The 16042-nt window shown below is 45.5% G+C and overlaps 1 protein-coding gene across 1 annotated transcript in view; it reads right to left on the bottom strand.

Moving 5' to 3' along the window:
* The window catches only part of AP3B2 (adaptor related protein complex 3 subunit beta 2), a 217595-nt gene that overhangs the window by 116737 nt on the left and 84816 nt on the right, over positions 1–16042 (bottom strand). Inside the window, exon 18 of the mRNA XM_030190380.1 lies at positions 9391–9502. Within this exon, the coding sequence (XP_030046240.1) occupies positions 9391–9502 (112 nt within the window). The remainder of the gene's footprint in view (positions 1–9390; positions 9503–16042) is intronic.

Below are 16042 nucleotides of genomic sequence, written 5' to 3'. Positions count from 1 at the left end.
GGTTAGTGGGGGGAAGAGAGAAGCTCAAAGAAGGTCAGTCTTGGATTGCCATACGGAAGTATTTAGGTCTGGGGGCGGGGGAGGTTAAAGTCTCCTAGAAGTAGGAAGGGGTGGAACAGAGTGGAACATTCTGAGACGAATGCTGAGAGTTCATCAATGGAGGAGGAGGATGGGGGGGGGGGGTGATATAGTAGTGTGGCAAAGTAGTGAATAGTGCGGGAGGAAATACGGAGTAGAAGAGCCTCTGAGATATCAAGCGGTTTAATATTAAAGACAATAGTCTGAAGGGAAGACTGAAAGAAGCAAGCTATCCCACCTTCTCTGCGGAAGGGACAGGGGACAGGGAACATGGGAGGGGGAGAGGGAGGAGAAGAGGGTGGATTCACTAGGAAGGGTGGAGAGGGGGAAGGGGAAGAGGAGAGTGGGGGGAGGAGAGAAGCTCGAAGCAGATCAGTCTTGGATTGCCATGTGGAAGCATTTCGGTCTGGGGGAGGAGGTTAAAGTCTCCTAGAAATAGAAGAAGGTGGAACAATCTGAGATGAACGCTGAGAGTTCATCGATGGAGAAGGAGGATGGGGAGGAGGAGGGGTGATATAGTAGTGTGGCAAAGTAGTGAATAGTGCTCTTGCTTGAGCAGATCCCCGGCAGTGGAGCGATTCTTACACATTGCCTGCCGCTAAGCCAAAAGCCTCCTTTCTGCGACTTCTCTCCCGCCGTCTAGTCAGAAACAGGAAGTTGCGACACAGAAGAAAGGAGGCTTCTGAATTAGTGGCAGGCAGCATGTGGGAATAGTTGCTGCTGCTGCCACTGCCGGGAAACCCTTTCACGCAAGAGTGATGCTTAAGGGAGGGAGGGAGATGCAGGACCGCGGGAGCCCAGCCTGCTCCCTTCTGTGCCAGATGTTAAAGGTGTAGCACTGCTGGGTGGACCTGAGCCCAAACTGGGTGGGCCCTGGCTCAAGCAGGCCCAACCGTGGCTACACCTCTGCTGGCAGAGTCAAGGTTTATGCACATATTTCATAAAACATGCAAATGCTTTACACACTAACATTTACGCCTGCTCCCAACATCACCCTTCCCAGAACCAGGGCTTAATTTCTTGGGGAGCAGCCAGGAACGCAGTTCTGTCATTTCTTTTCAGACTCCAGAGCAGCAGGGGATGTTTTGCTTCATCCCCTCTCTCCAGGGCCGCTGAGAGACAAAGTCAGGCCCGGGGCAAACACCCCCCCTCCCCCCGGGCCTGCCCTACTTACTTGTCCTGCTCCTGTCACTGTGCGTGGCAAAATTCTCCAGGGCCTGGCATGGGTCTCCTGTTCTCCTTGGACAGAGTATCTTGCAGCCACACAAATGAAGTGACTCTCCCGCAACGTCACTGACCCGGACCAATACCAAAGCATTAAGCTTAAAAAGCTATCACAATACGCATGCGTGCAGATTCCCGCTCTAGTCCACACTGTATACCATCAGGTAAGAACCACCCCTTTTCAGTTTATTTCTTTCCGCGCTGACGGTCAGACCCGCTGACTCAATATTCTCCTCACAGTGCAGTTTTCTCACAATTATTTTTATTTTATTTTTAAATATTTTTTCTTTATTTTTTTTCTTCTTCACAATTTCCTCCTTTGTTAAATAATTAAATTTAGCAGCTCTTCTCTTCCCTGTCATGTCAGCAAAGAAACAGGGTTTCAATCGATGCAAAGACTGTAATAGTACAATGTCTAACTCAGATCTTCACGATCAGTGTGCTCGCTGTCTGGGGAAAGCACACTTAGATTCCAACTGTGACAAGTGTGCTAGCATGCTCCCTCGAACACAAAAAATCAGAGATCTTAAAATGAAAGCCGTCGTCAACGAATTACCTCATCAGACGTCTTCTAAACAGCTTGGTAAGAAAGCTACAAGCAAAAGAAAGCACTCCGACGAACCTTTCTGGTAAAAGTTCGGATGGTGCAGTTTCCTTCATGAATCAGCAGCCTGTTTAGCAGCTGTTGATCTCTCCTCAGTCTCTGCCACCACAACTTACAACTGTTGGTGCTGAGACTCAGATTCAGGACACGCCCCTCATATCTCATCCATCGGGGCTGACAAAATCTCCTGCTAAAGGAGCTAGAATGCTCACAGATCTTCAGCACGGCACCGAATCTCCTCACTCTCATCGGCACCGATCTGACTCTTCACTGCCTTATCGTCACAGAGCTCAGGCTCATCAGCATCATCATTCTCAGCACCGAAGGAGCTCTTCTCCTACTCGTTGACAACGACAGAGCACCTCCCATTCTCATCATACCTGAGCTGGCTCCTCCCACTCATCATCATCATCGAGTTAGCTCCTCCCCTTTCATTAGAACCAATCTAGCTCCTCCCTTTCTCACCAGCACAATGCTTCTTCTCAGCAGTTTTATGGCTCCTCTTCTCCTTCTCATACTCAAATCACTCCAAATCAGATACCATCTCTCTCTCCAGAAGGCAGGCAGGATTTCAACAATCAAATTGTCTCCTAGGCATAAATCTGGGGCTTTAGGCACAATGCCTACCGACAATGTCTCCTCTTCTTTTCAAGTGTCACACTCTAATCAAGATATTCTCTATCTCCTTCGTGATTTTTTTATTAAAAAATCAGAACCAGCAGTATCACCAGCAGCACTTGACTTCTCAAGTACCTTCAGACTCGGCAGCTGCCTTCTCACGTTCTGGTCCTTCTTCATCTCATAGGAAACATTCATGGTCAGTGTCTACATCAGAATCCATGGCAGCAGAAGTTTTTTCGGACTATGAATCTTCTCCTATACATTCTCAGGGTCACTCTAGGTGTTCTTCTCCTGATACCCACTCTGATCACGATGCGGGCACTCCGGGTTTACCTTCAGACCCCTCTCCTCCGCAACCATCTAAATCATCTCAACCTGAGGATATTTCTTATCCAAAATTTCTCCTAAAGTTGGTATCAGCTTTGGAAATTCATTCAACTTCTCAACGATCAAGGAAGCTACAAGCTCTTCGCTACAAGGAAGCACCAAAAGAGATAATAGAATTGCCATTACATGATGTTCTTGTAGATCAACATAAACTCATTTGATCTACAGCTTTCTCATCTACGCCAACAAAAAAAAGAGTCTAGATACAAAATACACTTTGGGATTTGGTAAGCCTCAGTTATCTCATCAATCCATAGTAGTGCATTCAGCCATGCGTAAGCATGAGAGCTCACAGGACCATTCTAATTTTCCTCCAACTAAGGAAATGAAGCTCATGGACTTATTAGGCAAGAACATGTATCAAAGTGCCATGCTTAATGCCCGGATAGGGCTTCATATTTTTCACTATACAGACTATCAATTCACCATAATGGCCAATTTATCTAAAGCGGTTGATTCTTTCCCAGCTACAATGCAACCTCAACTGCGACCATTACTCCAAAACCTGGAAGAATGTGCAACTAATTTAATCAGAGCTGCCCACAACTCCTTATGCTACTTCAGTTAGAGGTGCTGCGGTGGGCATTTCCACGAGACATTTGGCTTGGTTAAAAGCGTCAGGTCTACGCGAAGATGTTCACAATCGTGCAGCTGATGCTCCTTGTACAGGAGACAATCTCTTTGGTGACAGGGTTAAAGACATTATCGATAACATCAAACAGGATGGCACAACTCTAGATACTTTAGAAGATGACAATTTCAACTAGCCTAGATCTTCTTTTCAACGTTCATCATATGTCACTTCTAAAAAGAGATACAATTCTCGTAAACCATTCCCTTTCAATAGGTACAACTCTAACTACAAATACAACAATAAGCCAAATAGGCCTCAGCAATCAAAGAAGTCCCTCTAATTACCGACCCATCTCCCTCCTTCCTTTTCTCTCCAAATTACTTGAGCGTGCTGTTCACCGCCGCTGCCTTGATTTTCTCTCCTCACATGCTATTCTTGACCCACTACAATCTGGTTTTCGCCCTCTCCACTCAACCGAAACTGCGCTTACTAAAGTCTCCAATGACCTATTACTGGCTAAATCCAGAGGTCAATATTCCATCTTCATTCTTCTTGATCTTTCCGCTGCTTTTGACACTGTCGATCACAGCATACTTCTCGATACCCTGTCCTCACTTGGATTCCAGGGCTCTGTCCTTTCCTGGTTCTCTTCCTACCTCTCCCTCCGCACCTTTAGTGTTCACTCTGGAGGATCCTCTTCTACTTCTATCCCTCTGCCTGTCGGCGTACCTCAGGGTTCTGTTCTTGGTCCCCTCCTCTTTTCTATCTACACTTCTTCCCTTGGTTCATTAATCTCATCCCATGGCTTTTCCTACCATCTCTATGCTGATGACTCCCAAATCTACCTTTCTACCCCTGATATCTCACCTTGCATCCAAACCAAAGTTTCAGCGTGCTTGTCTGACATTGCTGTCTGGATGTCTCAACGCCACCTGAAATTAAATATGACCAAAACCGAGCTTCTCATTTTCCCCCACAAACCCACCTCCCCGCTCCCCCCGTTTTCTATTTCTGTTGATGGCTCTCTCATTCTCCCTGTCTCCTCAGCTCAAAACCTTGGGGTCATCTTTGACTCTTCTCTCTCCTTCTCTGCTCATATCCAGCAGATTGCCAAGACCTGTCGTTTCTTTCTTTACAACATCCGTAAAATCCGCCCCTTTCTTTCCGAGCACTCTACCAAAACCCTCATCCACACCCTTGTCACCTCTCGTTTAGACTACTGCAATCTGCTTCTTGCTGGCCTCCCACTTAGTCACCTCTCCCCCCTCCAGTCGGTTCAAAACTCTGCTGCCCGTCTCGTCTTCCGCCAGGGTTGCTTTACTCATACTACCCCTCTCCTCAAGACCCTTCACTGGCTCCCTATCCGTTTTCGCATCCTGTTCAAACTTCTTCTACTAACCTATAAATGTACTCACTCTGCTGCTCCCCAGTCTCTCTCCACACTCGTCCTTCCCTACACCCCTTCCCGTGCACTCCGCTCCATGGATAAATCCTTATCATCTGTTCCCTTCTCCACTACTGCCAACTCCAGACTTTGCGCCTTCTGTCTCGCTGCACCCTACGCCTGGAATAAACTTCCTGAGCCCCTACGTCTTGCCCCATCCTTGGCCACCTTTAAATCTAGACTGAAAGCCCACCTCTTTAACATTGCTTTTGACTCGTAACCACTTGTAACCACTCGCCTCCACCTACCCTCCTCTCTTCCTTCCCAATCACATTAATTGATTTGATTTGCTTACTTTATTTATTTTTTTTGTCTATTAGATTGTAAGCTCTTTGAGCAGGGACTGTCTTTCTTCTATGTTTGTGCAGCGCTGCGTACGCCTTGTAGCGCTATAGAAATGCTAAATAGTAGTAGTAGTAGTAGTAGTAAGTCAAACAGCCAAAGGAGAACACCTAAACCAGCACCCACTATGGCACCTAAACCCTTATCTTCTTTTTGACCCGGCAGTTGCAACAGAGCTACCAGTTGGTGGCTGTCTTCAATTTTTCGCTCCTCAGTGGTCCCTTGTAACATCAGACAAATGGGTCCTTTCGACTGTGCATCAGGGATACCGTCTTCACTTTGCGAATCCTCTACCTCACACACGCATTGCCACCTCACAGGTTCCTTCCTGTCACCTTCATCTCCTTCAGGAAGAAATCAACCTTCTCCTGCAAATCAATGCAATCGAACCGGTCCAGGAATCTCACCGGAACACAGGATTTTATTCCAGATTCTTTCTTATTCCAAAAAAGAACAGCAGCCTACGCTCTATTCTAGATTTACGATCCCTAAACAAATTTATCAAAAAAGAAAAATTCAGAATGACAACTCTTCAAATGATTCTTACACTTATAGATCAAAATGCCTGGCTAGTGTCTCTCGACCTTCAAGACGCATATTTACACATTCCTATTTACCATTCGTCCAGAAGGTATCTTCGTTTTCAATTGGATTCTCGCCATTACCAATTTCGTGTTCTCCTGTTCAGCCTCTCTTCAGTGCCGAGGGTGTTCACGAAATGTGTTGTCACGATCATAGCCCATCTTCCCCAACAGGGAATAACGATGTCCCCTTATCTAGATGATTGGCTCATCTCATCAACAACTGCTCAAGATGCTCTGCAAGCACTGCAGAAGATCACCTTTCTCCTCAAGATTCTCGGCTTTCTCATCAACTCAGAGAAATCTCAACTCCTTCCAGTTCAAAGGCTCGAGTTCATAGAAGCAGTTATTCATACATCTCAGAAGCTAGCTTATTTGCATCTCAGCAGAGCCACACAAATTCACATTCTCATTTCTCACCTGAATCAAGTATCGTTCACCACGGCTTGAACATTATTGATCCTTCTGGGTCATATGGTAGCTAGTACCTTTAGCTGGACTACATATGAGGCCTTTACAGTGGCACCTGAGGGACCAATGGATCCAAGCCCTTACTCACAGTCTAAAAACTCTACAATGGTGGACTCACAACCCGCATCTCCTTCAAGGTATGCTGTTTCATCCTGCTCTACCTTCCATTTACCTAACCACCGATGCATCCAAACAGGCTTGGGGAGCACACATGAACTCTTACAAGGTCTTTGGACTCCCAAAGAAACAACCTACAGTATCAATCTCCTGGCACTCCGGCCAATCAAGTTGGCTCTTCACGCGTTTCACACTCACCTCTCTCATCAGTAGATTCATGTTCAAACGGACAATCAGGTTTGCAATGTTCAACAAGCAAGGAGGTACCGGTTCTCGAAAGCTGTGCAGGGAAGCTCTACATATCTGGCATATGATCTTAAGTCTCCAGTCCACAATCTCAGCATCCTACCTGCTCAGGGTGCAGAATGCCCTAGCGGATTCACTCAGCAGGAAGTTCAAACCATACGAGTGGTCACTCAAGACCATTGTTACGCACGCTCTCTTCAGCAAGTGGGATCAGCCTTCATCGACCTGTTTGAGGCCCCTCTCAACACCAAATGTCAGAAATTTTGCTCAAAGTTTCCCAGTCTGAACAGAATAGCAGAGGATGCTGTCCAAATTCCATGGACAGAAGGCCTTCTCTATGCCTTTCCTCCAATTCCACTCATTTCCAAAATGCTCCAGAAGATGAAATCAGAAAGTTTGTCTCTTTTATTGATAGCTCCTTACTGGCCAAGACAAGCATGGTTCACGTTTCTCCTAAACCTCACTTTGCGGCCCCCGCTTCCACTGGAACCAGATCTGATAACACAACAACAAGGCAGTCTTCTTCACACAGACACTGCATCTCTTTCCGCCTCACAGCTTGGCTGATCGGTCCCAATTGAACATGATATTCTCACACGGTGCTCTCAGAGTTCTCCTCGCCTCTAGGAAGGACTCCACTCTGAAATCGTACAGAGCAAAATGGAAGCGTTTCTCCAGCTGGTGTTCACGTTCTCATCTCCACCCTGACACGGCTCCTATGTCTCGTGTCTTAGATTATCTTCTCCATCTTTTGGAATCAGGGCTGTCATACTCCTCGATAAGACTTCATTTGTCAGCTCTCTCGGTGTTCCATGACCCGGTGGATGATTTGACCCTCATGCAACATCCTATTTCAAAAAGTTTCCTTAAAGGATTCATGCACCTCTAGCCTCCCATTCGTTCACCAACACCACCATGGGACCTTAATTTAGTACTCAATGCGCTTATGACTTCTCCTTTTGAGCCACTTCACAGCACAGAACTCAAATACCTTACTTGGAAAACACTGCTCTTAGTAACTTTGACTTCAGCACGATGTATTGGTGAGATACAGGCTCTCGTCCAGATCATAGTACTTCCAACCTTTTATCCTCCTCCACATGTTTCTGAGGATCATAGGAGGTTTCATACTCTAGACTGTCTGAGGGCTCTAACCACTTATCTGGATAGAACCAAATCAAAAATAGATCCTCTCAATTATTTCTGTCACTTCGGTCTACTCTCCAACCGCAACCAGTGACGAAAGCAACTCTGTCTCAGTGGATTGCCAATTGTATCACCTTATGTTATCAGCTTGCATAGGCATCTAATCCCTAAAACATTCCTCGTGTCACAGCACATAATCTCAGGGCCATGGCGGCCACAAGGGCTCACTTGCAAAGAACTCCTTTACAGGACAATTGTAGAGCAGCTACGTGATCAACTGTGTACACTTTTGTGAAACATTATTGCATCGATACAGCTTCATCCACTGATGCAGCTTTTGGTCATGCTGTCCTTTCTTCTGTAATCTGAGGCGTCAACTACCACCTCCTCCTCACACAGGTACCAATTATTTTTTCTTCTATTGTTATTTTCAATAGACATATATATGTTTCTTAATTTGTTACCTGTGTAGCTTGGGAGTCTTCATTTGTGTGGCTGCAAGATACTCTGTCCAGGGAGAAATAAAAGTTGCCTACCTTTAACGGTAGTTCTCCTTGGACAGATGATCTTGCAGCTACACAGTCTCTCCCAACCCTCCCTTGAGTTGCCACTAGCTATTATATCAAACTGAAAAGGGGCAGTTCTTACCTGATGGTATATAGTGTGGACTAGAGCAGGAATCTGAAAGCACGCGTACTGTGATAGCTTTTTAAGCTTAATGCTTTGGTATTGGTCCGGGTCAGTGACGTCGCGAGAGAGTCACTTCATTTGTGTGGCTACAAGATCATCTGTCCAAGGAGAACTACCGTTACAGGTAGGCAACTTTTATTTCCTGTGCACAGCAGCGCCACAGAACAGAGTCCTTCCTTCCTTCCTGCCACGTCCAAAGAGGCTGTTTGGACGCAGCAGGAAGGAAGTACTCTGCGGCGCTGCTGCGCACAGGAACAGGAGAGCAATGCTAGTGCTGGGTGGGCCACCCTTGGATGCTGGGCCCTGGGGAATTTTGCCCCACCCCCCTCTTGGCGGCCCTGCCTCTCTCCTAGGCAGCCTTAAGGGAAGAGGAGGGAAAGGGGTGAGACTGGAGCAGAACAGAGAACAGTCGCTCTGAAGCCAGCTCCTTTTCTTCTGCCGCTCTTGCCATTGGCCCATTCATCCCCCCCACCCTCCCAGCTCCACAGATCTAATTCCTTTTTGTCTACAAATTAAGCTCTGCCCAGAGCAGTCTTGTCACAGCACATAGTTTGGTCAGGTAGAAAGAATGTATCAGGCCACAGATGAAACCACATGGGTAAAAGTACATACTGACCGTTCTTCGAGTTTGTGTGGTGTCAAAGCCTATTGTTTGCTTTGACTGTAGTTGCTCTTTGCTGGCTCCCAGAAGCTGCCACCCCAGGCACCACCTAGTTTGCCTGATGGCCATGAAAAGGCATGGTTTATGGTTTATTAGGTATTTTCTATACCACCGTCTGCAATTCACATCAAGACAAATAATTTTCAATGAAGAGTGGACTAGTGGCAGGAATTTTCATTATCAAAACAGAGAGACATGTCTTACCACTGTCTGCTGATTCTGTGGGTCCAGACTCCCCTTCTGAATCGGAGTAAAATGGTTTCTCTACTTTCTCTTTCCTTTTCTCCCTACTCGTGCACTTGGTCCATTCTGGCACCTGTTCAAGAAGGAACATGAGAGGGGAAATCTCAATAAGCCGAGCTAGAGCAGCAAATCTAGAGAGCAAATGTGACAGAGGTTCTGATGACCTCGCAAATCTTATAGAGAATACTTTAACAGCAGCATTTCTCAGTGATACAAATGAAGCAGACAAAAAAAGGGACCCTCTCCCCTGTCTCCAATTATTATTTGAAAACACAATAACACATAGATTAAAATGAGACAAAGACAAATTCTTTGACACTGATACAGCCCTGTCTGAGGTAGATCTATAAGAGGGAACCACTGGTACTGCAAAGCAGATAGAGGTTATTTTTCTTAAATTCATATGGCATTACTGCTAAAATACTCTCTCCCCCTCCTCCCACCATGCGCCTCTCCTCAGTCCCAATCAAATATGAACCAGGAAGGATTTGAGTTTAAAAGCTGATCAGCTTTAAAATGCTGAGCATAAGGGAAGTGAAAAGTGAACTGCACAAGTAGTTCAAAAGAGCTCATATGGCTGGAAAATGACTCCCTGGCTATGAACATAGACCCCCCCTCCCCCCACTCCACAGGATGCTAATGATAAAAAGAGTTTTTGTACCCTCCCCTATCAGGCACCAACATGTTCACAGGTTCAATTTCTCCATTTCTTCAATTTCTCCAGCTTTACGTTTCTCATTCTGTTCTATGGCTGTGACAACAGTTGTCTGCAAACTGTACTTTGCTCTGTAAGAAAGCCCTCCCTACTGTAATACTGGAGGATCTCAGTCTGGTCTCACTCTGCATTAATGTATCCACGAGAAACCCTCTTGTGAGGATAAGATTGGTGCTTTCTTCAGATTAGTCTTCGTCAAGATTCTGCACCTCTTTCATTAGAATTTCAGGGCTCAATGTGAGATACAGTTCTAAGGGACACCATTATTAAGGTTGACTCTCTTTGCACTATTTACATCACTAGTTGATGGTCCAGCCCCTGGTATCATCCCAGACTCCACCTTCTAAAGTGTCATGCACTGTAGGTAGAAAGGCGCTGAAGGAAACAGAGGTCTGGTTCAGTGGCATTCTTTGGACGGCTGTCAGCCAGGGCGGTTCACCGCTGCTTACCCCCCCTTTCCCGGGTTCAGTGTTGTCCGTTAGCCCCCCCCCCCCCAGGTGTACCACAACACCCTCCATGTATGCAGCATGACAGTTCCCCCGGCGCATCACCGTTCCCCCCTCCCCGGCACATCACCTCCAATTCTTCTTACCTGCAGGGGTGCTGGTAGCATCCGTGTAGCTGTTGACTCCGCACGTTCCCTGCTCCCTCTGCCCTGGAACAGGAAGTAACAGCAGAGGGAGCAGGGAACCGGCGGAGCCAACACCCGCATGGCTGCTCCCTGCACCCCTCCTGCAGCATGCACCTGGGGCGGACCACCCTCACCACCTCGCCCTCAGTATGCCACTGGTCTGCTTCCAACCTAGCTAGAAGTAAGAACCTCATTACACCGTATAGTTCTGCTGTAAACTGATTAGTAGTAAAGTGATTCACTCTACTAGTCCTCCTATTAAAACACTACCTGTCGATATTCAAAAAATTTTAACTGGTCAGAAACTGCTGCTGACTGGTTAAATCACTTGTTCGTGGCTATCTGCTAATTTTCAGTTGTACTTAAGCGGTTTATTGCCGCTGAAAATTAGCAATTAGCGCCTACATGAAAGCCAGCTATTTTGGGGGCATTCTGGGGGAAGAGTGAGCACTTGGCCAGTTAAGTGTCGATATTCAGCTCTTCACCAGCCAGAGTAACCACATAAATGGGATCACATAAAACACAGTCTTATCTTTATGTGGCAACCCATGGCTGCTTAAGTTCTGAATATCAACTTAAGCGGCCCTGTGTTAGCCGGTGCCGCATAAACCGTATATTCTGTACTGAAGCCCGGACATGGCCCGGCATTGAATATCTGGGAACAATGCTGACGGCCGGTAAAATGCTCACCGCCGCTGGCTGAATATTTACCCCTATGGTTTATGACTTCACGTACAAACTTGTCCACTCAGACACCCTCCAGTTTCACAGCCAATATTTTGGCATCTGTGTCTCGGGACAAAGTTTCTTCATATCGTTCTGCTCCTGGCTTCAGTGGTAAGATGTATCAGACTTTAAATTCAGTACCATCAAGTTTTTTTTATTACATTCAATATTACAACTTCATTATCAGTAGAAAGGACTTTATTGTCAATAAAGGTCATTTCATCCCTAGCTGATCCTGTACCCTCTGTACCAGAAGCGTAGCCAGGTTGAGGGCGCGGGGGAGCAGAGAGTGGACTGCTGACAGAGCATATTTTAAACATGACAGATTGAGTGACAAATAGGTGCCGTCGCCATTGGAAGTCCATTTGGGGGAGCGGCTGCTCCCCTGGTGACCCACCTAGCTATGCCTCTGCTCTGTACTAGTGAGGGATTTGCTACTGGAACGTCTTCCTTTTTCACCACTATGATAACTACTAGCCTTCTTAGAGAGTATTTTCCCTCATCCTGGATAGAAACTAGAGTTCATCACCCTTTCACAGTACCAAAACAGTTATTCAAGGTATATCCTATTCCATTCCTGTGAGTTTGGATGTTGGTAGGGATGTCTATCTCGTATCACTTGATACGAGTGCTGCTTTTGGCTTAGTTGGTCACGTCCTCTACCATCTTCACTTTTCTCACCAGCTCTTTCCAATTTGTTTTAAGACTTGGCTTCTTATACAGGCTTTTGGAGTACCAGATTAATAGAGTTCACCAGCAACCCCTCTTTCCTTTTGCTCCCCTTTCTATTATATGAATGTTTTTATCTCCCCTCCCCCAGTTCCTTTTCCCTTCCTGTTTTCTCTCTATCCCTCTCAGTGTTATTGAATTTACTTTCCTATTGAAAAATTGGAGTTCCTTTCCTTTTTCCTGAAAATTCTGTAGTATGTACACTGCTCTACGCTGCATAGTCTGGCAGAGCGGCACAGTAAGCACTATTAAACTATAAACCATTAGAAACTCTAATTTAGTGCCTATGGATGTCACCTGCTTTATGTATGCAGATGTCATTCAGGTGCTGTACATTTGGGACAAACAAGACCCGATTTCAGTTATGCCTTTGAATCAGTGTCTAGATTCTGTCTCTGATTGGCCTAGAGGTTGCAAGCTTGTCAGGGTGTCTACATTCCCTCACAGTCATAGAGACATTCAGGAAGGAGCGAAGGAAGCAGGAGCCATAAGCTAAGAATCAGAGCCAGATCCATTGGGAAGCTGTAAAACAGGTTTTTGTCATTGAACCACAAAATCCACCACAGAGGAAACAGCTAGGGGAAAGATTTCACCTGAGCCCAAAAGGAAAGTCCTCTAGTCCTCCAATAGAGATGCAAGGCAGCGGTCTCTGGGGAGCTTAAAGGAGGAGTCAACTGCATTATAAGAAGCAGCAGTGTAGAGCAGAGCTCAGTCTTCTGGATCTCAACTTGAAGTTACAACCTTTGAGATAAGGTATGGACTTTTTTGTTCAGTTTTTTCTCTCTCTGGATAATTTTTGCCAGACTACTGTGGACTACCAGATTACTTTTTTTTTGTTGAGCATTTATTTGTTTGGGATCAGTTTTAAGGACAAGTTGTTTTCCTGCTGGTGGGAGGAGGTGGTCGCTGAAGGCAAAGCTACATGGGAGGTGGACAGGCTGGAACAAGACCTGACCCAGCTGGATAGATCTGTTTTCTTTTGTGTACCCTCAGTGGAGGGAGAGAGAAGAAGAAAGAAGGGCAATTTCCTAGTGGCATTAAAAAAAAAAAAAAAATATATATATATATATATATAGATAGATAGATATTCATAGTAAACCATTTGAAACTTTACTGGACCTTAGTCTACTGAACTGAACCTCAGAAGGAGGTTGTGGGGTGGGGGGGGGGGGGGGGGGCGAGGCCCACCATTAGTCCTAGTTACAGGATGCCGGACACTCGGCCTACACCATTGGGTAGGTGGTGATGGTACCAAAGGCACTCGGCCTACACCATGAGGTAGGTGGCAACAGGACCACAGGCACTTGGCCTATACTACTGGGTAGGCGGTGACAGGGCCATGGGCTTCCAACTGATGACTCAATTTTCAAACAGTTTGCCACAATAGAGTAAGATAATAATTTTTCAGAAGAGAGGCCTGTGGTGTTGTTTTTTTTTTTAATTCCAACTGAATTGTGTTTCTACAGCACATGCAGGGTTTCAGAATAAGTACACCGCAGGCTGCTGGAGAATTGTGAACATGTTTCACCTAGCACCATGGGCACTTGCTTTGTTCCCCAATAGCTGCACCCACAAATTCTACCACTGTTTAGCTGTCAGTTCCTGCGATGTGAGAACTAACGTGGCCCTGGTAACTCCATCTCTACTGGTCTGGAGCCCCATCAGGTAAATTTCAGAAAGCAGAAATGTCACACAGAAGGGAAAGGAATGAGAGAGGAGCTAAAGGCAACACCGCAAGCACACAAAAGACACCTCTTTCCATTCTCCCAGCAGTCCAATGCGCCCCTCACTGGGGACGATCACTTCCTCCTCCTGCAAACAGTGGATGGGAAAAAAAACATCTGTGTTCAAAATGGAAATGTGACATGCTATCCTAGCCTCTTCCCTCCCCCCCCCCCAAAGAAATCACATGATAGTCCTTGCAGAAGCCAGGTCTCTAGCCAAATAACTGCATTCAGCCAAAGAAAGAATACTCAAAAGAGCAGGGGGGAATTTTCACTGCCAAATTTGACTACAGAGGGCTGTTGATCTCATATAATGCATATAAGAATATATTATAAAATGTCAGAACAGAGGGCAATTAAATTAAAAGTCTATTTCTGCATCTTAAGAAATACAGTAAAGTCCTTCCTGCTGCTTTTTCTCTGTTTCTCCTGTTTCCCAGGACTGCTAATCATGCTATAAGAAAGCCCTCCCTTCTGCAGGACTTCAACAGACAAATCAACCATCCAACCACTAAAGTTTTTCATTGCCTACATGAACACACATTTGACACAGTAAGGCGTCTCTTCTTATCTAAAACAGGAAACTTTGGGGCCTTTTTAATAAACTGTGTTAAGCTCTAATGCAGGCTTAGCATTGGAAAAATGGCCTAACGCAGGCTGTGCTAAAGTGTTGTACATTAGTTTTGTCATTTGCATATACTAAGGGCTAGATTCTATATATGTCACTTGAAAAATCCGCATGGTAAAAAAACCCGCCTAGGCGTATTCTCTAAAGTATGCCTAAATTTTATAGACTTGGCTTAAATTTCTGCACAATATGCCAAGCGTTTCTCCACATGACCAAATTTGGTCGCATCCATTTAGGCCCATGTTTTACTTGGCACAAATCCCGACACTTAAATTAGGTGCCGAGCAGGTGTATTCTCTAATAATGCACATAGAGTGTAGAAATGCCCACACCCCACCCATTCCACACCCATAACCATGCCCCTTTTTCAACTATACGACTTGGAATTTATGCGTATCACATTACAGAATACACTTAGCGAGTTGTATGCATAAATCTTAATTAATGCCAATTAGTGCTAATTGTTTAACATCCAATTAACAGCACTGATCAGCTAGTTAACCAATTAAGTTACGTGCATTGTTACAGAATACGCTTTGATTTCCGTGTGGAAATTAAGGTGTGATATATAGAATTTGGGGGGGGGGTAAGTGTGTGGTATTTATTTTTAGTTTTTTTGGAGGGGGCATTTCAGGGGTGGACAGTAGGCACGGAAGCACTGATCAGCCAGTGCACTGCCAGTACCACGACGCTAACTGGTTAGTATGTCCACAACGTGGGGTCCCTTAGTGCCTGCTGCTGCATTCATTTTTTTAAAATGGCCACATGCTAGTGCTAACATTAGCGTACGGAGAGGAATTTAACAAATAGAACAAAAGCCCTATTTAACAGCCATGCTAGAAAAGAGCTTAGTGTGCAAGAAAGTCCCATGTTAGGATGCGCTAAGCCCATTGTGTCAGGGAAAGTTTTTTTCACCTTTTATGCTTTAAAAATATTAAGGTGAAAAGTCATGAGAGTTTAACTGAGGAGGAGAGGCTCTTGCCCAGTTAAACCACGCTCAGCTGGCTGGCCACCAATATTCAGTGGCACTTAACCAACCATTTCCTAATTGGATAGGTTAGGGACAATCCAGGAGCAGAGGCAGTACTTAGCCGGTTAGTGGTGATATTCAGTCTTCTAACCAGCTAAGCAACTGCATTGAGTTAGGTTAGAAAAAAAGTTTTCCTAACATTATTCACTGATTTAACCAGGTACTAGTGTGAATATTGGCCAATGCCTGGTTAACTTCCAGGTCAGAGCACATACATGGATATTAAATGCCAGGAACCACGTTTGCCTTGGCATTGAATATCTGGGGTTAGCTCAGCCCATGGCTGGGAGTGGCTTACAAGGTACTTAACCATGCGCTGAATATTACCCCCATGTATGGAGCTAGGTTCAATTTCTAGCTCAGGTCTCATTTCTAGGCTTTTCTGGGGCTAGGGATGCTGTGGAGATGGTGTTCACAGTCCCTGCTGGGG

Source organism: Microcaecilia unicolor, chromosome 1 (genome assembly GCF_901765095.1).
Source record: "Microcaecilia unicolor chromosome 1, aMicUni1.1, whole genome shotgun sequence".
NCBI classification, from domain to species: Eukaryota; Metazoa; Chordata; class Amphibia; order Gymnophiona; family Siphonopidae; genus Microcaecilia; species Microcaecilia unicolor.
This window is presented reverse-complemented; position numbering and strand designations above follow the sequence as displayed.